The sequence below is a fragment of the Ovis canadensis genome, chromosome 20 (genome assembly GCF_042477335.2).
Source record: "Ovis canadensis isolate MfBH-ARS-UI-01 breed Bighorn chromosome 20, ARS-UI_OviCan_v2, whole genome shotgun sequence".
Taxonomy (NCBI): Eukaryota; Metazoa; Chordata; class Mammalia; order Artiodactyla; family Bovidae; genus Ovis; species Ovis canadensis.
This window is the reverse complement of record NC_091264.1, coordinates 25568210-25587136: the sequence shown is the minus strand read 5'-3', so window position 1 is coordinate 25587136 and position 18927 is coordinate 25568210. Positions and strand designations below refer to the sequence as shown.

The 18927-nt window shown below is 40.4% G+C and overlaps 1 protein-coding gene across 6 annotated transcripts in view; it reads right to left on the bottom strand.

Annotated features, from left to right (window-relative positions):
• KCTD20 (potassium channel tetramerization domain containing 20) overlaps positions 1–18927 on the bottom strand; it is a 39819-nt gene that overhangs the window by 6115 nt on the left and 14777 nt on the right. For 4 of the 6 annotated variants that reach the window (XM_069563461.1, XM_069563457.1, XM_069563462.1 and 1 more), the window contains 6 exons: positions 10796–10849; positions 7818–8023; positions 4360–4633; positions 1926–2028; positions 1447–1567; positions 191–388 (listed from right to left, as the gene is read on the bottom strand). In XM_069563461.1, the coding sequence (XP_069419562.1) occupies positions 191–388; positions 1447–1567; positions 1926–2028; positions 4360–4633; positions 7818–7977 (856 nt within the window). In that variant the 5' untranslated portion in view covers positions 7978–8023; positions 10796–10849. Of the gene's footprint in view, positions 1–190; positions 389–1446; positions 1568–1925; positions 2029–4359; positions 4634–7817; positions 8024–10795; positions 10850–15962; positions 16155–18927 lie in introns of all 6 variants that reach the window. The other 2 variants (XM_069563460.1, XM_069563459.1) reach the window with 2 other exon arrangements.

The following is an 18927-nucleotide window of genomic DNA, read 5'->3' as shown; positions in this document are numbered from 1 at the left end:
GCATGCCAGGGGCAGGCGTGGGAAGCACAGGCACGCTCACGGTGCTCCCCAGCATGAAAGAGCCGCATCATCCAGGTGAGTGTGCTGCTCACCAGCTCACCAGTGACAGCCACTGGTTCTAAGGTCTAGCTACGACTCTGGGCAGCACGTTTCTTGCTGAAAACATCGACATCATGCAGGGGGCTCCTACTTTGAGAATATTCCTCTCCCATGGGTGGAGGGTGGTCTTCGTCCCAGTCCACAGAGTCCTCATCCGTCAGCACAACAATGTGGCATTCTCTCTCCCCTTTCTTGGCACAGCCCACCATGATGGGCAGGATCAGCTCTTCGAGGTAGTGGTCAAACTGCTTGTGAGCACCATCGTTAGACAGTTCATGCAGTAAAGCACCTGGGAAACAAAAGGCCAGTGAGCATCCTCTCTGCTCAAATGCAGGTGTTACTGCAGTGAGAAGACTGTGAGGTACATGGCTGTTATCATTGGTAAGGCCCAGAAAAGTGGCTCACTTCAAGGCAGAGAATGTTTCCTGCTCTGAGGTGATAATTAAGCTGAATCTGTTACATGCTTTACACATTCTACCAGTCTCCTGTTTAATAAATCCCAAGCATTCTGATCAGTTGAGGTTTTTTCAACATGCAATATCAGAACATAAACATTAATTCTACAAGAGAGAACCATCATTTGGAGATGACTCTTTATAGCACCTCTTCTGAAGATGCTCTGGACTGTAATTTAGAGTACCATAGGAGAGGGATAATCTAAGGTTTGGAGACACCAAGGGACTTTCTCTAAGTGGGTACTAGACTCAGTGGAGAAACCACACATCCAGAGAACGTCATGGAATATGAAGGAAAATGTATCACGAACTTTAAAGAATTCTTCAATCATTTCACAAAGCTTAGGTAATGATGAGAGCATGGAGTCTGTATTCAATCAGTTATCCCAGCTTTAAAGTTTAGAGCTCTGAACAAGCCAATTTCTCCATCTTTTCCTTTGTTAAGTGAGATTATCACCCATCTTTCAAGGGTTAATTGTGAAAATTAATGCAAGTTCACATCTACAAAGCACTTAACAAACACTAAGTTAATGATAAACTGTGAGAAGTACCCAGCCAATTTAGGTCCTGTGACTATGAGTGAATCTTACCTCATATCCGAGGGTCAGTATCCTTATTTCTTAAAGATTTGAGATCCCAAGGTCCCAAGAGAGGACACAACTAGCTTGGTGACTCACGGGGTCAAGCTAGCCTTAGAGCCCGCTTGTGTTCTCGTGTTTACTCCCTCAGAGTTTTGAAGCAACACAGGGAATGGTTAGCACCGTGTCTCTTCTCTGCAGATGATCCCCAACCCACACTTAAAAGGCTTTCTGTTCAGTGATAAAAATGTCAATCCTAAGCGAATTCAAAGGTTAGCTGCTCAAACGCAGTCGGCAGCTTCTCCTGTACTCACTCAGATCTTGACATCGGATAGTGTTGAAGTCAAAGTTAATGCAGAGATAATCACACGTATCTCTAAGGTCTGGTATAGAGATGCCATCAGGACAATTGATGATACCAGTTTTGTAGTAATCCTATAAAGAGATTGACAAGAGGAAATGTAGTCAAAGAACAAGATGGAAACGTCCCTCTTCAGCTCTGACTCACTCATTCCTGGTCCAGGTAAAGTGCTGGGTTACTAGAACTATCACCACGTTGGTGATTCATCAGACAGCAAAGTGACTCCTGGCCATCTTGACATATTCAATCACAACTTGACACCTGACTGCGCTCACACAAGCAAGAAGGACTTAAGATTACAGGAAGAGAAAATAAAGCAGGAGAGGCAGTAACTAGAAATGGCAAACCCTGGAGTCAGAGCACAGTCTGACGGACCCGGAAGGCCTCTGCCTACGCCCGCCCCCGGGGAAGGGCAGCCGGGCCACTACGCACCAGCACCGTTCGGAACACAGCTGCGCTGACTCCTTCTGCAATCTGGTACTCGCCCTTCTCGTTGGGGCGCGTGAAGTTGTACTCTCTTCCTGGCCCAAACATCCTGAAAGATGCCCAGGCAACAGTGTTACCCCCTCCAGCAGGATTCTCCGCAGACAAAACTTCTCCCTTTTTCACCTTAGCCTGGAAGACTCCAATCCCCTCTTACAATATAATTTTAAAACAGAGCACCAGGCCTCAACCCCTCTTAAGACACACTTAGGTCTTAGGAAACTCCCTTCAGACAGAGAAAGAAGGCAGCAATGCTTTCAGTGTTTGAGTGCAACGAGGAACAAAGCAGCCTCCCCTGGTCACCAGCAGTGAGCTTCTGTGGCGCACAGCGGCACCTGTGGAGCTGCGCCTGGAACGTCTCCAGAGCACCGGCATCCTGGGTGACAGTGTCTCCTGCCCTGAGCCTTTCTGTTCCTCCTCCTCACCCATCAGCATGTACCCGTCCAGCACGCCATCCTCGATGTTTCTGAGTTTCGCTTTTCAATATCTGATAGATGAATCTGTGTTAGTTCGTGCAGATGTTAGTGCTTTCCCTTTCCTGGTACATTTTACAGCTGAGCTCTGGAAAAAATGCCCTTCCTCAATCCAAGGAGTAACCAATGGTGGGAATTTCAGGTCAAGCCAAAAAGGAGGGGAAGAACTGGATTATCAACAGTTTGACATATTTCAGAGAGGCAGGCCTGCTCTGGGCTGACTTCAGAGGTCATGCAGGCACAGGGAGGAAACCCTGCTTTCATACTCATCCATTCCCATCCCTCCTCCCTCTCTCAGATCCCTTCCAGAAAAACTGGCTCCATGACCCCTACTACCCCTGCTACACGTATGTGCAGGAGCTGTGGAAGGAGAAGCCAGCACAAAGGACAGGGCAGGTGGTTGGTACTGTTGGTCAGCCCAACGGGGACTCACTGCCTTTTCCTTCCTTAACCTGTTGGGAAGCCCGGCTGTCTAGCTGTTCAAAACTGTTATGCTCCACCCTGAACTGGCTGCTCTCCAAGGTCTGAAAAAAAGTCACATGCTCTCCAAATCTCTGCACTGTACATAAAAAATCCATCTGATAAAAGTAGTGTTCAAAGAATGCTGACTTTTTTCCGGAATGTTTTGGGTGAAGTGTAGCTGAGATAGCAATCAATCAAAACAGTGAACAACATGCCATAAACATAACCGCACCTCAGAGCCGTCCGTCAGGAGTGGCGTGGATCTGCGTTAGCATTCTGTTTCTCAGCTTGTCCCCTGTGGCTAGTGGCCCGCATCTGTATGCTCAGTGGCCAGGGATATGAAGACTTTATGCAGCCACAGGACAGAACCAACCCACAAAACTCTCCGAATTCATGACCTCGGCTGACTCAATGATGAACCACCTAGATAAAGGGATCTATTACCCAGAAAACGCTTGCCTTTCTTTTCTTGAGCACTACTTTCGGAGGCAGCCTACTTCACACAGACAGCCTACCCGAAGAAGCACCTTTTTGGGGCACCTGGGGAGAAGTGGTGGTGGAGATGCCAAGACTGAAGACATGAAGTCAAGTCTAAAACAGGGCCAATTTAGAAAATGTTTTTAAGTTCTAGCTTAATCTTAAGTCATATGTTTAAGAAATATATAGGTTTGGCTCCAGTTAAAACTGGTGGGTTCATCAGCCAGTTCATCATTTGTATATATGTAAGTAGGCAGATATCTGAATAGCTTAGATTTCACTTAGCCTAAAATTCAGCAAATGGTGTGGTCCATTCTGATTTCTAATTCAGTTAAAATCAGTTCAAAGTCTGGAGAGAGGTTGTATCTTTAGATAAGATCCACTATTAAGTACTAGTTGAAAAGCCAAATGTTTGTGTGTATACACTCAAATTATTTTCCTCTTAACCCAGTCTGCTCTACACGTTAAGGTGTGTACAGCTGGCTAGGAGAGCTCCTCACTCCCAGCCCAGGCTCTAAGAATACTTCTGGGACGGTAATCCTCCTCAGTAGACGCTTTCCTTTTCCTAAACTCGAGTCATAAAAAGCTGGAGGCAGGAGATGCTGAGGGGAGAATACGACTGTATTCTGAATTAAGCAGCACAGAGAATGGAACCTGACCGTCCGTAGAGAGCCACCATCATACAGAACAGCCAGCTACAAAGATCTAGTTTCAGAAAGCCTGATTAGTGATGGAGGTCTTAGAAACTGATGCCACCTGGACCTTTTGCACTCCCCTTTGTGGGGGCTCGAAAGTACCTACCCCCCAAAATCACCAACACATGTAAGGTTTTTATGCTGTTTCACAAAAGTATCAAGGTAGAAAAGTAAGCAATTCAATGTTTTCATTCTCACATCTAATGCAAGGCAAACGGCAGGTATTTCTATTCATAGAGAAGAGAGTGAATTTGGAAGGAAATTATCATCAATTACCTGCCCAACATGGTATCCGGATGAGCAGTGAAAATTTGTGGGTTGACAACAAAGCGTGTGCCATCTACGAGAAGTGTCACTTTCTCTGGTGCCTGAGAGTGAACGTTACAGCCAAAGCCCACTGCGCTGTTTCCAAATCGCTCCGGAGCAATGAAGGGTTCATGATTCCGTTTATTCCCACTCTGGAAGCTAGAGCCTTTGACATCTTCAGGAAGTGACATCATGTGAGGCAATGGAAGATTTGCTGGCTGAGAGGCAGAGTCAAGTGGAAGGTCTAAAAGATCATATGATACAAACAAACCAAAATAACTTGACAGTAAAAAGCCTCGGGAGAAAAATAAACCTTGTCCTTTTAAAAAAACAAGAACAAAAAACATTAAACAAAAAAATCCCCAAACTTTAGGTAGCCAAAGGCAGAAACTCTTGTCTAGAGCACATAAAGGAAAAACAAACTAGACTCACACTGGACGCCCAGGAGCTTTTTCTTCTGCGTTGCGTATGTTTTTGTGCGCTGGGGAGAGGGCAATGAAGGCAGTAATGCCCGCACTCTAAAAATATAACTATTAGGGAATTCCCTGGAGGTCCAGTGGTTAGGACTCACTGCTTCCACTGTTGGGGGCCCAAGTTTGATCCCCGTTCAGGGAAGGAAGATCTCGCAAGCCATGGGGCATGGCCAAAAAATAAAATCACTGAACACTGGAGAAGAATTTCTGTGGAAAACAAGCAACCCTCTGTCATATTTTTAAACCTCCCCTAGTCTTGTTTCACAGGCACTTTATTTTCATTTTCACTTCTATCTCTAAATACCGACCATATTTCCTGCATTTTATTTAAGAAACTTGATAACTTCATTAGTCAACACTATTAGTTTTCTACATTCTTAAAAAACATTTCTAAATTTTATTTTCCAAAAAGGATAGTGCTAAGTCTCTGATTGCCCCACTTTTCCTAGAAATGCATTTAAAAATGCATTTTCATTATGCATAGGGGAAGCCTAACATCACCAACACCATTTTCTGAACAGACAGGTCTTGCTCTCAATGGAAAAGTTCCAATGCAAATGGTCTTGGATTAGAATTCATTCATGGAATCAAAATTTTTGTTTTAGTATCACCAAAGAGCCATTTCTGTTAAGAATTTGGCTTTTCTAAACCTGATTCGTTACCTGTAAAGTGAAAATAACGTTCACTCCACCTACCTCACAGGATTGGTTTGACTATCAACTGAAGTAAAGTCTGCGGCAGCACTTAAAAATGTGTAATACCACACCGTCTGAGATCTGGCTGCATACAGAAGATGACAAGGAGAAAGTATTTTCAAAAGGATTACCAGAAGATTGGTTTTTAAATTTTTTTGGCCACAGCATGCAGCATTTGGGATCTTAAGCTTCCTGACCAGGTATCGAACTCACACCCCCTTGCAGTGGGTGTGTGGAGTCTTAACCACTGGATGGCTGGGGAAGTCCCAGAAGATTCTTTTTAAATAGGGAGCTCTCCTAGTATATTTTATGTTAATGGAAAATAATGTGGTTTTTTTTTTAAATGAAAAATTTCAAATATATCAAAACCTAAAGTTAACACAGTATGTATACATCACCAGGATTTGGCTAGTTAACATTTTCCTAAATTTTCTTCAAACTTTTTTAGAAAGAAATGAAATGTTATAGGCACAATTGAATATCTCACTCCCACCCTTCATGTCTTTTAAATTTGTTTACAATAATTCATGGACAGGATTACTGCCCATGACCTCTGAGAAATTAGTTGTATTTCAGGCACTTAAGATAATCAAATAAACTGTTAGCCAGAGTATACTTGATTTTTCCCCATTTGCTTCTGCTGCTGCTAAGTCGCTTCAGTTGTGTCCAACTCTGTGCGACCCCACAGACGGCAGCCCACCAGGCTCCCCCGTCCCTGGGATTCTCCAGGCAAGAACACTGGAGTGGGCTGCCATTTCCTTCTCCAGTGCATGCATGCATGCTAGCTGCTTCAGTCGTGTCTGACTGTGCGACCCTATGGACGGACACCAGGCTCCTCTGTCCACGGGATTCTCTAGGCAAGAATTCTGGAGTGGGTTGCCATTTCCTTCTCCACATTTGCTTCTAGAGAAAAGGAAACCAAAATTTAGACCAAAAACCTGTTTTGGGTTCACATCCTATAGCCTGTGGTAAATTTTCAGTGTGTCCTTCTGTTGGATTCCAAGAGCTAAGTTTCTACACAATCCTTGGGCAAGCTTGTAGCAAGAAAAACTTTAATCACCAAGCCAGGCTTTCAACACTATAAAGTGCTGTTTTTAAAAATGAAACTAGGTACCTAATTTATTAACTCAGTTCTGCAGAATACTTGACTTTTCCCCCAGCAAAGAAGTAATTAAATTGGGCTGATTCCCAAAGGATGCCTCAGGTTCCATCCTACTTAAATAGGTGAGCAGGAGGAGATTCGCTGCATAAATTCTCTGTAATGGGTACTCTAGGGTGGCAGGTACACTCTGCTTTTCTGTCAGCGAAGGCTGGCCAGAAAGATACAGGTTTAAATCCCAGTCCCCCACCTCTTAGCAGTGTGAACCTGAGCAAGTTACTAATAACCTCCGAAGCCTCAGCTTCCCCATCAGTGAAAAGATTAATCTAAGCAGGGATCAGCAAACTTTCTGTGGAGAGCTAAAAAGTAATTGTTTGGCTTTGTGGGTCACGGTCTCTGCCATAATGCAGGAAAGGAGCCACAGACAGTACGTAAACGAAGGGGCATGATGGCTGTGTTTCAAATTTTTATTTATAAAAACAGGCAGTGGTTCAGAGTTGATCAGTTTGCCACCCTTGATTTAAAAGAATAAACTTTTAGCACAGTGAATGCTCAATAAATGGTAACTGCTATTATTATTGTTGCTACTGTTTTTATTAAAAGTTAAAAAGAAGCGAAAAATTTATCAAGAGCCTTGACATCCATTAACTCAGTTATCTTCTAGTCTTGTGAGGTAAGGAGAATATTAACATCCTTGTTGTCTAGATTAAGAAAGCAGGGCTCAGAAAGAGTAAGGCGCTCATTCATGACTACAGCTGGAATGTGGATCTCCAAACCCGAGACCGCTTTTCTTACACTACTATCACCAAGTCAGATGTGCTAAACTGACTAAGTAAATGGAGATTTCAAAGCAACTATACTCTGATTTAAAAAAGGACTTCTCTAGCTGTCCCCGGGTTATGACTCTGTGCTTCCAATCCAGGGGTCACAGGTTCCATCCCTGGTTAGGAAACCAAGATTCCATGTGCCACATGGCACAGCCAAATAAATTTTTTTTTAAAGTGGAGATTTTTTGGTAATAGCTTTATATAATTGTGATATGTAAGCTAAGCCAATTAAGTGGATATGTTATTTAGGGTAAGAACATTTATGCCTTCCGGGAGAATAGGTGCTCAGGTGTCAGAAAGCCCTCCAGACTAAATCAAGAGCTACTAATCATACCATCATTCCTGGGACCTAGAGGATAAGTAAGACTTTGAAGACCAGAAGAAGCTGGACTGTGTGCGTCTTTTTCTGGAGCTGCAGCCAAAGCTTCCTCCATCAGGCAGCTGGCCTCCTGCCGCAGTAACCTGTCACTCTCAGTGCTGCGGTGAACATTCATCCTTGGACTGTGTATCCTGAACTGTCTGCCTGATCACAGGGAAATCCTGGAAGACAGCAATACGCACGATTTAGAACTAACTAGAGAACTCTCAGAGCGTTCTTATTCTTGTTTTGAGAAGAAGTGACATCTTAAACATTTCTTAAACCTTTCTGTGATTTTGTACTGAGAGGAACTGGGCTGACTTAAGTTGTCTTTACCAAATCACAAAGAACACTGATAAACTTGTTCCTAGGGAATAATTTTAAACTTTATTTATAAACAGATATCAAACCCACTGACTTTGCCCATATTCACATTCAATTCTGCATATTAACTGGTGGTAAAATAACTTGGTGGTGTTTATACCACAGATTCACATAAGGGACAGAGAGTTCAAATTGTCAATGAAAGAACACCAGCCCATATGTCTCAAAAACTTGAGATATACATTCCGCAACAGTTAAGCACTAGGAAATGAGAATCACAACTACAATGTTAGTAGGACAGCTGAAACTGGAAGTCATGGGCACTAAAACTAATATTTTTAGATAATAAATTTACGTATGGTGCTCAAGTTCTCCTTTGCAAGTTCTCTCTTTCACTTTCTGTACCTTTTGCTTGACCCCTATCTCAAAATTACAGCAAGAGGTCACTGGTTATAAGCCTAACTCTCTCCAGCAGTGCACAACCGTGGTGAACACCACCTCCCGAGGGAAAGCCGTGTGCCATGCAGCCGCTGCTTGGGCAGAATGGCCGCCTCATGCCTCTCTTCTAGGTGACCATCCTGCACCGCAGGCTTTCCACCCTCCGGGGCTGCCCAACTGCCGAAAACATCCCTGAAATTCACCCTCCTTAGCACTTTCACAGTTTGTACTCTGCTAGGTCCCACTAGGTGTTCTGGTAGAAGCAGCATATTACTAGCAATGTTAGCGTAAGGATTGCAAGAAAACAAGACAGGTGGAAGAAGTCATGTTTTAGGAAGAAGTTTCGTCACTAAGATCAGGAACATGTTTTAATAATAACTCTGAAATTTCCTGACATGCAAGCATGTAGAGGTGCCAATAAACACTTAAAATGTGCATTAAATTTTGAGTAACTTCATAATCTATATTAGTACATTTCTGAGCATAAAGCTGATTGAGCATTTAGTCTGTTTTAACTTGCACGAAATATCCATATAACAATGAGCCCTTTTTAAGAAAGGAGCCAGTACAGATGCCCGAAAGCAAATAATTTTAAAAAGAGACACTTTCACAGTTGATGAAATCTTAAATTCTCAGACAATAGCTCTTACAACGTAAGGCACAATGAGGAGATAAAGTGAACGTTCTGTTGGAAGACCTGACATATGGCTACAGCTTTTTCCAGACTACCCTTTCTTAAAGAAAAACAGATTTATGTATTTATACAAAACATGTGGCCCCTTAAAAGTAATCCCTAGCAAATGGTAAAGTCAAATAGAATCACCACTGCTTTCAGGTTTGACTCAGAAGATGTCAAAATGAAAATCAAGTCCAGAGAGTAAGATAAAGAAGATCCATGAAACTGGACAAAGCATTGCTAACACGGGAAGGACCAAAAGGCAGTTTGCTTCTGTCAGCTTAACTGGTTCTGAACCGTGTTCTACTCTGTGTACTTGCTCTGCTTAACTCTTCACTAGCTGCTCCAGAACCAAGTTCAAACTTCTTTTTATTGCTCTCCAAAATATCTCTTGGAACAAAACCACTTTGAATAAACAGATTTCTTGAGAATCTGCACAGACTAGACCATTATATAAGTTACTTCATTTATTCCTTCCAATGTGTGAAAAAGTTTCATTATAATAGACTATAATGAAAACATTTTCTTCCCAGTCTATGAATAATACCAGGGCTCAAAATTCAGTTTAACTTACAACAATGAATTAATAAACAGAAAGATATGCTTGAAAATTAGCAGGGGCAGATGTCTCCAATGAGGAAAAAGAAAGTAACCTGCTGAGCACTTGACAAGCATTTTATTTGTATTTAATTCTTATTATAAATAAAACATGAAAATTTTCCCTTTTAGGAGCCTGGTGGGCTGCAGTCCATGGGATCGCAGAGTCGGACATGACTAAGCGACTTCACTTTCACTTTTCACTTTCATGCATTGGAGAAGGAAATGGCAACCCACTCCAGTGTTCTTGCCTGGAGAATCCCAGGGACGGGGGAGCCTGGTGGGCTGCCGTCTATGGGGTCGCACAGAGTCAGACACAACTGAAGCGACTTAGCAGCAGCAGCAAAAGAATTCAAGCCTTATACAGGTATACTATAAAAGCATATCATCTGTAAAACACATACAAACTATACATTCTCCGTAATATGCTTTTTTGAAATTAACATTCTAAAATCCATCCATGTTAGAAGACACACCTATCTAAATAACTGCTGTGTAATATTCTATGATTCTGCTTTCCTATCTATGAATTAAGTTGTTTCTAACTATTTCAATGTTTCAATAAATAGGATCAGAGTGTACCATGAAATTCCAAGAGAGGACCCAATTTGCAGCTTCCCCAAAAGAATTTGGCCTCAAAACATTTTTTTTCTCCAAGAAACCATCGCAGGATTAATGCTTAGTGGCACACACTTTAAAAAACCACCATCATTTCTTAGAGTCCCCTATAAACTAATTCTTCTATAATCCTAGAATGATAGAAGAAAACGCTCTTGATCTATGAAACCTAAGAAGCAAACGGACAGACACTGAATTCTTCAACAAATAAAGCAATGAGTTTCAACATTATGGTAAGGGTCTGCTCCCCTTCCAGGATGGATGTTTCATTCAACTTTGAATGTATGTTTTTATTGCCTACCATGGCTCACTTCTGTAACCATCCCCCAAATGCATCTTGGTCCTCAGAACAGATCTAAGGAAAAAAAGAAAAGAAAGAAAGAAATAAGCAAAGCACTTGAACAATATAGCTCTCCATTGCTACAAAACTATTTGTGGCCAACACAGATCTAAAAGTCACCCCTGGTACACCTAGCAGTAACTGAAGAGACTGCTTCAGAGAAGGACTAGGAATTACAGGTATACGAAGAATGGAACTCCGACGGTATAGCTGTGAAACAAAGCAAACATTCAGCAAGCCATCTCAAGCATCACTTCCACACAGTATGTGAAAGCATTTTTTAAACACTCTAAAGAGCTACACAAGTATACATGTTTATCTACTTTTATTAATCTATCTATTCTGTATTATTTATCTATTTCATAGACCTCCTGTGAAGGCCCCTATTTTGTAAAGTGTTGCTCTAGTTGACCCAGAACAGCAAAACCTTTATTATAATCTCCCCACCTTGGAAAATTTGTGTACAGTCTTTGATAGTGGGATTTTCTCCATATAGGCTTTGCACATAAAAAAATGACATGTTGGTTTCTCCCTAGAACATAGTCATCTCAAGTTTAATCCATAATGAGTCTATATATTTTCTTCTTTTTACCTGCAATTCCCTCTAATCAATTATTTATGAAGAAAACAAGACTATGGAAACGTGATTTGTATAACTGAGTTCACATCTTGCAACTGAACTATTCAGATTTTGAAAATGTAATTGGAATGCCTATGGGACCAAACTTCACATGGATAGATCTCAAAAGCCTAATGCTTTCAGACTGCTAACGATACAAGGGTATGATCTTTTACAGAGTAGGATCCTTTTATACTTCAGGACCATGCCTCCTCTCTATGTAAAAGCTGGATGGTAATGATGAGGCAAGATGCCACAGAATTTGGTAAACAAACCAATCTACCCTTCATCTATACTCCACACTTAAATTTAGAAAGTAATTACGTCTTTGCCAACCTTCATTCCAGACTGACTTCATTCTAGTCCTTTCAGTCTGTTCTTATGTGAAAACCACTACATTTGTTGAACTATGTTAACTGCTTATCATTGACTTTGGTCTAGTTCCATTATGCTTTTTTCTTACTTCACAGTAAGGAGAACTCTGCTAATGTGTTCTATTAAAGGGGAATAGGTTTTCCAGTTTTGCTTCACATATGCTCTCTGGTGATGATACGCAGGATCTCTGGGAATAGGTTAAAAAGGGGTGAAGGTGAGGGGAGAGACAACAGAAGTGACAGATACGACCGAAAATGTCCACAAGATCTCCTTCTAGGGTGCTACTGATAGCCAAGAGCCTGCCATCTTCACGACGGGCTCGGGGTGGATGTATGTCTAACCCAACTCCGCTGAAGACTTTCTGTTCACTCCCTTTGCATGTGTATTCCTAATGTTCAAATCTCAGAAGAAATTCCGTTTTCTGGTTTTTCTAGATTGTTTCTAAAAATATTGAGCAAGACCACTCCGGTATTAATAAGCCCATATAAAATCTATCCATATGATTTCTAAATCTTATAGTTTCCCTACAGTATGTTCCCAAACCCATAATAATTTAACAAAGAAAAGAGACCTCTGTTGCTAAGTTATTTCCGCTGGGTTCTCCCTTCCCTCACACTTGTGCCTTCATCAAAGAAGTCTGGCAGACTGCTGAGATGAACACTTCTTAGAGACCTCTGGCTACACTGCTCCCCAAATATGATTCTCTATCATGGGTCCACTTCTTACAGCTGTTGCCCTGGGCAGGCTTCTAGGTCTGTGTCTCAACGTCCTCACTTGTAAGAGAGGATGATAATCATTAACCACACAGCGCTGATACAAGTGATGAAATGAGGCAATTTCTTATAGTGCTTAGTACAATGTATGGCGCACAGTACTCAATAAAGTTGACTATCGTTATTCCCAAGCCATAGAATCTGCAGAGACTTTCAGAAATCTAATCTTATTTGAAACTGAAACAACCCTCGGAGAAAGACAGTAATTATCTTCACAACAGGCTTTAAAAGGTTAGCAGCTTTGCCTAAATCACAACTGCAGCTAAGAAGCAAGGATAGATTCCAAATCTAGGTCTTTTGATTCCCATATTCTTTTCATCTAATCACACTGCTTCCCCCAAATCATCCTGCCTTTCATCCAGTAATGATTCTAGAAGTTTTTCCTTCTATTGTTTGTCAGAAATTAAAGAGAAAATCAGTAGTTTCCAGGGTAATTGTTGGCTGTAGTTCTTATCAAATAGGAGTTATAGTCATAATCCGAGAATCCTATGATAGAATAACTGTATTTTTCCATATAAAATAGCATCAGTGTTTTACTGCTTGTAAAAAGCAATCTATGCTCAATTAAAAAAAAATCAATATAGAAAGATATAAATACTTTAAAAATCAAAGCTGTGGTAAAATACATGCACACATATCTTTGGGCACATATTCCATTATATCCTTGGAATAAACTCCTAGAGATAAAATTGCTATGGAAAAACATAAATAAGTTTTGATGTATACTGCCAGACTGTCCTTTATAAACATACCAATTTATACTCCTTCTGGCAGCACGGAACTCTGGCTAACAGTATACCAATCTTCCTCATCTTTGCTAGTCAGAGGGAAATGTGAGAGCTCATTTTAGTGTGGCCATCGAAAAGTCACTCTTTTTAAAATTCTTAATTGGAAGATAACTGCTTTACAATATTGTGCTGGCTTCTGCCATACATCAACATAAATCAGCCAGAGGAATACATATATCCCCTCCCTCCTGAACTTTCCTCCTACCCCCCACCCCATCCCACCCCTCTAGGTTGTCACAAAGCGAAAAGTGTCATTCATTTTCATCAACATTTGGAAAATTTCACCTTTAACAGCCTTAAAAGATTTCAGTAGGCAGGGGAAAAAAATCCCATGCTGGCTAAACATGGGGTAATAGCAGCGATTTATTCATGTCAAGTTTGTCAGGCTTGACGAGAATCACTGGATGTTTCCATGGCTTGCTCTCACCTCCCTGGAGTATAAATGACAGGGTGTGATGACAGGACCACCCACTAGACTGAGGCAAAGCAGTTTCTGGCTTTGGCACTGTTACTATTGATAATTAAGCCTCACCACCAAGAAAACGTTCTTTAAGCGTGTTTTCATCCATAAAAATGGGATGATATCAGCCACTACAAAGCTAGCTAGTCCTTTCTCAATTAAGATGTATGGGGGAAAAAAGCATGAAGTGCTATACAAAAGCAAGGGACACATCTGTTATCTGAACCTCCCTTATACAACTGCTTAGCTACCACTGACTGGGCTCTTGAAGCACGTCGCCCTCCACTTCTGAACATACCTTTTACGCTCTATTGTATGGCTCTACTGACTTCAGCTACAGCTCTCTTCTTGATTCAGCAAAATGACCCATGGTACTGCTTTTAGGGCTTCCCAGTGGCTCAGCAGAAAGGAACCCACCTGCAACGCAGGTGATGTGGGTTTGATCGCCAGGTTGGGAAGACCCCCTAGGGGAGAAACCAGCAACCCATTCTAGTACTCTTGCCTGGGAAATCCCATGGACAGAGGAGGAGCCTGGCAGTCTGTAGCCCATGGAGTCGCAAGAGTTGGACATGACAGAGATTAAACAACTGCTGCTTTTAGAATTCTTTGAATTATTTTTTGCCTCAGTTGCCTAACTTGCCCTTTGAACCTGACCTTTTGTGTCTTTCCACTTTTCCCTCAGGAATTTGTTGTTGTTTAGTTGCTAAGTCCTGTCCAACTCTTTGTGACCCCATGGACTATAGCCCACCAGGCTCCTCTGTCCATGGGATTTCCCAGGCAAGAATACTGGAGTGGGTTGCCATTTCCTTCTCCAAGGGATCTCCTCGACCCAGGGACTGAACTGTTGTCTCCCACCATTGGCAGGCTGAGCCAGCAGGGAAGCCCAGTTAGTATAGATCTAACAAAATCCAAATGGCTAACCAACTAACTGCCTTAATATATTCTGAAGAGTCTGTTTTTTTCCCACACTGATTTGAGATGGCACTTTAATCAAATACTAACATAATTTATGCTTGGTCTGGTTTTTAAACTCTGTTCCACTGAGTAATCTTATTTCTTTGTCAATACAATGTCTAATTTAACACTCTTGACCATCATTTCTCTATGTCATTTATCTAGAACTTCTAGAATGGTTTTAAGTTGTCAACAGGGAAATTTTTTCTTTTAATCTTTAAAATTATATCTTAACCACTCATTTTTTTTCTGCAGCAATTGCTAGTTTAGAATAATTAAGTCTCATAAAGCATTAAATTTAATGGAGATGGCAGTTGCACGCATACCAGTTTATTATTCAGAATGTAGCTTTGTTTGCTCTCTTATTATATGGAAGTAAAAATTTGCTTTACCCAAAAATATTACTGCCATAATTCATTCCAATGAAATATTTTTTAAATGTGTGGATAATTAGATGTATTAATACTAGAGCATTTTTACTATTTATTTTTAAGAGTGTTTAATCAAGTTTTTAATTCAAAGCAATAATGTTTATTTCAGCTGTTTTATTATTTTGTCAATTACTGACTTATTTTGGCTGCACTGGGCTTTCACTGCTGCGTAGGCCTCTCTCTAGTGTGGCGAGTGGGTGTACTCGCTAGCTGTGGCACTCACGCTTCTTACTGTGGTGGGTTTTCCCGTTGCAAAGCACAGGCTCTAGGGCATGTGGGCTTTGGTAGTTGTGTTCTGTGGAATCTTCCCCGACCAAGGCTCGAACCCCTGTCCCCTGCATTGGCAGGCAGACTCTTAACCACTGGACCAACAGGGAAGTCCTATTTCAGCTATTTTAATACACATAAATACATTATATACTTTAAAGATAGGCTAGGTTAATGAAGCTATACTAGAATACTCTTCTGTGCAGGATTTTGCTCTTCTTCAATACTGGTCAAGGTTCATACACTTGCCTTTTTAATATACTCTTCCTGTGGGTCTAAGCAACTGTATAATTAACCCCTGGTAAAGATCAATTCCCTTCCCCTAACTCCTTTCTCTCTTTTTTCTTTTCAAAGAACTAATGCTATGAAATGTTCTCCCATTTCCCATACCATTTCCTCATTAAGTCTCAAATTAAGGGAAGCTACATTTAGTGATAAGCTGTCCTGCTTCCCATATTTACCAGCAAGTGCTCTGGAACCCACACTGCCTGGTTTGGTTCTTGATTCCACCACGTACTAGCTGTGTGAGTCTAGGCACATGACGAACTTCTCTGAGACTCAATTTTCTCATCTATACATCAATATCCACTTGGAAGAACTGTTTTAGGGATTATGGATACTTCAGCCAACGCAATCTATGGCATGTGTAAACACTAAAAAAAAAAAAAAAAGTTAGCCATTATTACTTTTTAATATACTCAAAACCAGCTTCAAGCCTATAAAAATCTTCAAAGACCTTATTTTTTAAATCTCTAATTGTTTCTTCTTTCCTGCATTAACACCTAACCTCAACCTTCATTCATTATCTCAATTCCAACTGTCCAATTAAAAAAAATCATCTTAGCATAAAAAATAGGTACACATTTCAAGTTATAAGATAAATAAGTACTGGAGATATATAACATGATACAGATAATTAACACTGCTTTCTTTACCTTACCTATGAAGGCTGTTAAGGGAGTAAATCCTAAGAGTTCTTATCACAAGGGAGAACGAAATCTTTTTTTCTATCTTTGTCACGTTTCTATATGAGATCTATGTTCACTAAACCTATTGTCATATCATTATGTAAGTAAGTCAAATTATGTTGTACATCTTAAACATATACAGGGCCATGTGTCAACCATATCAATAAGTGTAGAAGGAAGAAAACTGTATCTCTGGGTATCTGTATTTTTATAGAGATCAAGTACTAGAGTCTTTATATATCCATTTGCAGAGGTAATAAAACTCAACTATGATACCATTGTTAACTCTTTAATTCCAAACATTTGCTGGTAACAAACATGTTATTTCTATAAACCAAACCTGTAGTGTTAGAACTAAAAACTATACATCTTTCTAGTGGGCCTTTTGTACTAAGTGCTTTTATCAGCAAGGTTTCTTTTTTTAATCTCTCAAAACCATGGAGAAGTTTCTGGTAGTTTCTTCAGATGATCAACAAATCAGTCCCAACCTATATATTATAGTCAGCACATACTTACCAAACCCCTACTGTGTGGAAGGCACACAGCACTGAGCAACATGAAGGACTGAGCAATGCTCTCAAGGGTTGGCCCCAAGCTCCCACTGAGTAGGTGGGGCTATATGAAAAAGACAAGCAACTTTAGGTAATAAATACAGAACACATGGTTCAAACCAGTGGTTCCAGATTCTTGGGCCTATTCTTACAACGAGTCTGGAATTTGTAATTAAAAATTAAAAAGTCAACTTCTTAGGCAGCTCTTATTCGGCACTCAGGTTTGGGGATTATAAAATAAACACAAAAGTTGGAGCGAAAATCACCTCTAGACAGTGTGGTTGGAAAAGGAAGCCTTCATATGAGATAAAATCTGAGCTGGGCTCTGAAGCAGATTTTTTTTTTTTTTTGAAATTTTTCAAATCTCCAGAAAATTGAAAAAATCATTATAACCAGTAAAATCTTAATATATCCTTCAGATTTACCAATGATCATCTGCTCCCCCACCACACAAGTTTTTCTGAATCACTTAAAAGTTAACATTACAACACTTCACCCAAGTTACTTCAGCAAGCCCATTCTAAGAATGAGAACATTCTCTTAAAAAAATCACACAGCAGTATTGCTCTCACATCTAAGAAAATGAACATTTGCATAATACTAATATATAACCAATAATCAAATTTACTCAATTGGCCTAATATTTTCCTGCATAATCTTTTTTGGGATCCATAAGTCAATCAAGGCTCATTCCTTACATTTGGCTGTTCTGAATCTTTCATATTCTGCACCCTGCTGTCCCTACCCCCACAATTTGGGGGACAGTTGTTTTACATGAAATTGACTTTTTTGAAAAAGTCTGGTCAGAGAAGGGAACCCTCCTACACTGTTGGTGGGAATATAAATTAGCGCAGCCAACTACAAAAAAACCAGTATGGAGGTTCCTTAAACTAAAAATAGAGATATCATATGATCTAGCAATCCCACTCCTAAGCACATATCCAGAAAAGACAAAAACACTAATTCAAAAACATACACGTACCCCAGTGTTCACAGAAGCACTATGTACAACAGCGAAGACATGAAACCCAGGGGACCGTAACAGATGACTGACTTAAGAAAATGTGATATATACATACAGATGCACGCACACACACGCACACACAAGAATACTCCTCAGCCATAAAAAAGAATGAAATATTGCCATCTGCAGAACATGGAGGACAGACCTAGAGAATTTCATACTAAGTCAGAGAAAGACAATTACGATACCACTTACATGTGGAATCTGAAAAATAATACAAATGAACCTATATACAAAACAGAAGCAGACTGCCAGACATGGAAAACAAACTTTGGTTATGGAAGCAGAAAGAGGAGGGGTGACAAATTAGGAGAATGGGATTAACAAATACAAACTACTACACATAAAACAGACAAGCAACAAGGATTCACCATCTAACACATAACTACATTCAGTAGCTGATAATAATTACAGTGGAAAATAATCTGAAAAAATATATAACTGAATCACTTTGTTATGCTAATAAAATATTATAAATCAACTATACTTCAATAAAAATTATTTTAAATTAAAAAGTCTAGGTCAGTTCTAACATCCATCTCATTGTTTCCATGTGATGAAATACAAGTTAAATTTTTTTAAAACAAGAATACAGTTGTGTCCTTCAAACTGCCATCACATCAGGGGCACACAATGCCAGGCTACCCCACTACAGGGCATGTCTGATTATGTGGTTAAAGCGGTGACAACAGGTCTTTCTGTTGTAAAGAGAGATCTGATATCCTGTCTCCCAATAACTTTTCATCCAGTGGTTTCAGCATCTATTGAAGATTCTTGCCCGAACCAATTATTAATACACTGGGGACTACAAAATGACTTTCTAATTTTGTCATTCTTCCTACATTTACTGTCTAGCATTCTTCTGTTAAGTAGAACTCCTACT